This window comes from Vollenhovia emeryi, unplaced genomic scaffold, assembly GCF_000949405.1.
Source record: "Vollenhovia emeryi isolate VEMERY1.0 unplaced genomic scaffold, V.emery_V1.0 DF942236.1, whole genome shotgun sequence".
NCBI lineage: Eukaryota > Metazoa > Arthropoda > Insecta > Hymenoptera > Formicidae > Vollenhovia > Vollenhovia emeryi.
The window spans coordinates 1-4,013 of NW_011964130.1; the positions used below are offsets into that span (position 1 = coordinate 1).

General features: G+C 33.5%; 1 protein-coding gene across 1 annotated transcript; it reads left to right on the forward strand.

The window, feature by feature from the left end:
• Window positions 1–9: 9 nt before the first annotated feature.
• On the forward strand, window positions 10–2,290 carry LOC105569588 (pickpocket protein 28-like). Its single transcript, XM_012026174.1, has 5 exons — window positions 10–78; window positions 419–693; window positions 844–958; window positions 1,133–1,281; window positions 1,386–2,290. The coding sequence occupies exons 1-5, from the start codon at window positions 10–12 to the stop codon at window positions 1,603–1,605; spliced, it is 828 nt and encodes a 275-aa protein (XP_011881564.1). The 3' UTR covers window positions 1,606–2,290.
• The last annotated feature ends 1,723 nt before the right edge of the window (window positions 2,291–4,013 follow it).

Sequence of the window (4,013 nt, forward strand, 5' to 3'; positions counted from 1 at the left end):
GATAATAGTATGGAAAAGAATTTGGAAAGATTATATAATGATGTAATAGATGAAGATAAAGGAAAGATGGAAGGAAAAGTAAGGCGGAAAAGATGAGCAAGTCACTGTGGAAATAAGAAATTAGAAGTAAGAAATAAGAAGGGAAAGAGATTAGGGTTAGAGAGTAGAGAGAGTAGGAATGAGAGTATGGATGAATGAGTGGTTAAGGAACTTTTGTAAACAAAGTCCCCTTTTTGGCTGTACGCTAAAGGTAATAAATCATATATATATATATATATATATATGTATATTAAAAGAGATACATTTATATTCTAATGTTCTTTTAAATATCTTTGGAAATTAAATTATGCTTACGTATTTATATGTGTGTACGAACTCGTATGTAAAAAATTATATATTATAATTATATTTTGTATAGGATAAATTGTCAGTTATAAGTGTTTACATTTTACCCAGATGTTTTAACACTAAATGCGTTATTTATTGCAGAATATTTTGGGTGATCTCGTTTACTATCGCGCTAACAGTGGCGATATATTATAGTTGTTACCTCTATCAGAAATGGAACGGAGCTCCTATCATGACTTCTTTGAGCCCCAATCCGGTGTCCCTCAACGAGTTTCCGTTTCCCTCCGTAACAATATGCAACATGAATAGAGTTAAAAAGACGGAGGCAAAGCGGATTGAGCGTGGGTAAAGTGTACATTAAATTGTTATTAATATTACTCTATATAATAATTAATAATTATAAAATATAATTATAAATACATTGCATTGCCAGAAATATTTAAGAAATTATAATTAAAAATTATAAAAAAGAATCTTTTGCGTTTCTTTTGTTAGGTACGATGAATTGGATAAGTTAATGTTGGAAGATGTTTGCAATTCAGAGAGCAATATAACTTACGACGATCAGGTGAATGTCGAGTGGAACAGGATACTACGGTTTATGATCAATGTACGTTGCATATGATATACATATATGTACATACATGTGTGTGTGTGTGGGGGGGGGGGGGGGGAATTAGTCAAGATAATTATAAAATCATATCTCTTGAAATGTTGACGAGATTGGTTCTTTTTAATTATGTTGTTGGAAAATTATTTAAATTCTCATTTCTCTTTGCACAAGGTATCCCAACCGTGCACAGACATGTTACATTACTGCCTTTGGCATGGGAATCAGACCGATTGCGAGAGGATTTTTAATCCTACCATGACCGACGAGGGTATTTGCTGTAATTTTAACGCGGTATCCAAGAAACATCTCTTCTATAACGCGTGAGTGAAGTGTAATCGATTAAACTTGTATAATTGTGAAATTGAGGAATACGAGCTAAAAATATATTTCATATGATTGAAAATTTCTGTAAACGGTGTTTCAGAAAAGACTGGCCCGACCTCAATATCACGTATCCTTCCGAGAGCGTTGATTGGAACGCCGAAGAGGGGTACGATGCGAGTATGCCACCGGATGTTATACCACGGAGACCGTACGGCGCTGGGCTGTTTTACGGCTTGACTTTGGCTCTCGACGTCGATATAGATGAATATTATTGTTCGTCGACCGCCGGCGCGGGCTTTAAAGTGAGTTTCGCGCAATGAAAACTCTCCTTTTTATTTTCCCCTTCGCCTTTCGTAGGCGAGGACTCATCAAAGGACGAAAGGTTTTAAAATAGAATTTTATAAGAACTACTCTCCTAGGAGAATAGTTAAGGTGGTTGTCGGACGAACTCATTTTTCTTACGAAATATCTATACCTTTCGCAATATATAGAGGAAGATATTATCTAACTATTGTAAATTCAACTGACAAGGCAGATAACTACTATGAAATGTAGAGAACATTCCCTACATCCAATCAGTAGAATGCCACACTTTTAATTCTAGCATTAAAATATATCTTACGATTTATAAATATATATAATTTTGACGCTCATTTAAAATTTAATATATGTATAAAATAGATTTGTCTTTCACACGTACTATTATCTACAGTCTATACCTACAAATCTACTACTTCTTGTATCCCTATTTTCTGTATTCTCTAACTTTCTTTTCTCTCTCTGCTTCAGTATCCTCTTCTCTTGTCCTTTTTCCTCTTCACTCAAAGTTATTGTGACCTTTCTTCTTTCTTACTTCTCGTTTCTTTTCCTTTCTTGTCCTGTTCCTCGAATACTCGTATCTATACTTCCCTTTGAGCATCCTCTTTACGCTTCTTTGTTATTATATCTCAATTATCTTTTTCTTCCTTTCCTCTTCTATTCCGGCGTTTCTTCTACTTCTTCATCCACAACTGTTACAATTTTTCTTCCTCTTCGTAACAGTTTTCTTTTCTCCGTTAGTCTTCTCTTCCTCCTTTCTCTCATGTCTTTTTCCTCTTCATTTAAAATTGCCTTTGTTCTTTCTTCTCGTTTCCTTCTTTCTTTCTTTTCCTTTTCTTGTCCTGTCCTTTAAGTGTTCACTGTGTGATTTCCGTGTCTGTGAAGTTGGCACGACATTCTACGAATTCCAAAAAAATACCAAGAGGTCCAATAGCACTTTTCATAGTTCTACAGTTCCTGATAAAAATTAGAAAGAGTTCCGCACTCCTTCCAACTCCTAACGGCGAATATCGGAATATAGTCATAGTGTATGCTAGGACTAGTGATTTCCTTCGAAGGCTTCGATATTCGAACTTTCAAAGCTTTAAAGTAATTCGAAGCTTCGAAAAATTTATTCGTGCGAGTGGCCAATTTATTCAACGAACATTAAAAATATTGCAAATCAAAAGTATTAATTTATACAAGTTGAAAAATAGGTAATTACGTCTGAATTATAATTTTGAAGTATTATAGCTTGTATTACATATTGAATTATAATTTTGAAGTATTATAGCTTGTATTACATATTTGTTTAAGCATGCTTTGCTTGAGTATTGTAATCATATGATTTACGAATCTCGTCCAAGTTCAAAATAACCTATTTGCCATATTCTACATTCATTATATTAATAAATTCTGTATACTACACAGTGTAATGCAATATTTTATATTGGCAAAAATTTTAGATGAAATATTTGAATTTAAAGTGTTTTCCAATTTGCACCTTTTTTTAAATATTTATTAAATTGTGTAGTCGATAAAAAATTCTATAGATACACATAATTCAATGAGAACTGCTTCACTATCGATTAAAAACGTTTCTATATTAAATATTGTTCAAGTGAATGTACGTGATAGATGCGCGACGTGGATAAGAATTGAGAAGGACAATAACTCGATAATTTAGAAATCCAAGTAATATATTCAGATAAATTTTAAATAAATTAAATTATTATTAATTAGCGATATAATTCGCAATAAATTTACGCGAATTTTTAGTATTGATACGATACTTTATTGATTTACTTGATTTGCCATTTTCGCAATGGCATTTTTGAAAATTTAATTACGCGATCTTAAACAAACACGTAATATACATGTTATAGTACGTCAAAATTATAATTTGGAAGTAATTACCTATTTTTCAACATATACAGGGTGTATCATTTTAAGTGATGCAGCTAAATATCTCTTAAAATAAAAGAGATAGGAAAAAATTTTTTAAACAATAGTTTTATGGTTCCAAGGGAGGCAGAAGTTGGCCACTTTCGAGATTTCTACATGGCGACCATTTTCGCAAATGGCAACCGATTTTTATGTTCCAGTGAATGTCGTAGGTGACATGGAGACGAATACAACGGTTTTTTATTTTTTTAAATTGGATCATTTTTCACTGAGTTAGAGTGTTCCAAAATTTATAATTTAAGTAAAAGGCTTCGACCCCATACAGTGTGCGTATTTTGTGACTTCAAACTGTCCTTCTCTCTCTCTCCCCCCTCTCTCTCGCTCTTTCTCTACCTCTCTCCTACTCTCCCCCCCCCCTCTCTCTCTGTGCGTGCGCGCGCGTGTGTATGTGTGTTGTTTCTATCCGTTATCTGACTCTGTTTGATGGTCATCCAGCTTCATACCGCTTGACACGCATTTTCTCGTG

Coding starts and splice junctions, on each gene's coding strand:
- LOC105569588 (XM_012026174.1), top strand. CDS start 10: ATGGAAAAGAATTTGGAAAGATTATATAATGATGTAATAGATGAAGAT. Junction 694..843: donor GCAAAGCGGATTGAGCGTGG/GTAAAGTGTACA, acceptor TTCTTTTGTTAG/GTACGATGAATTGGATAAGT. Junction 959..1,132: donor TACTACGGTTTATGATCAAT/GTACGTTGCATA, acceptor TCTTTGCACAAG/GTATCCCAACCGTGCACAGA.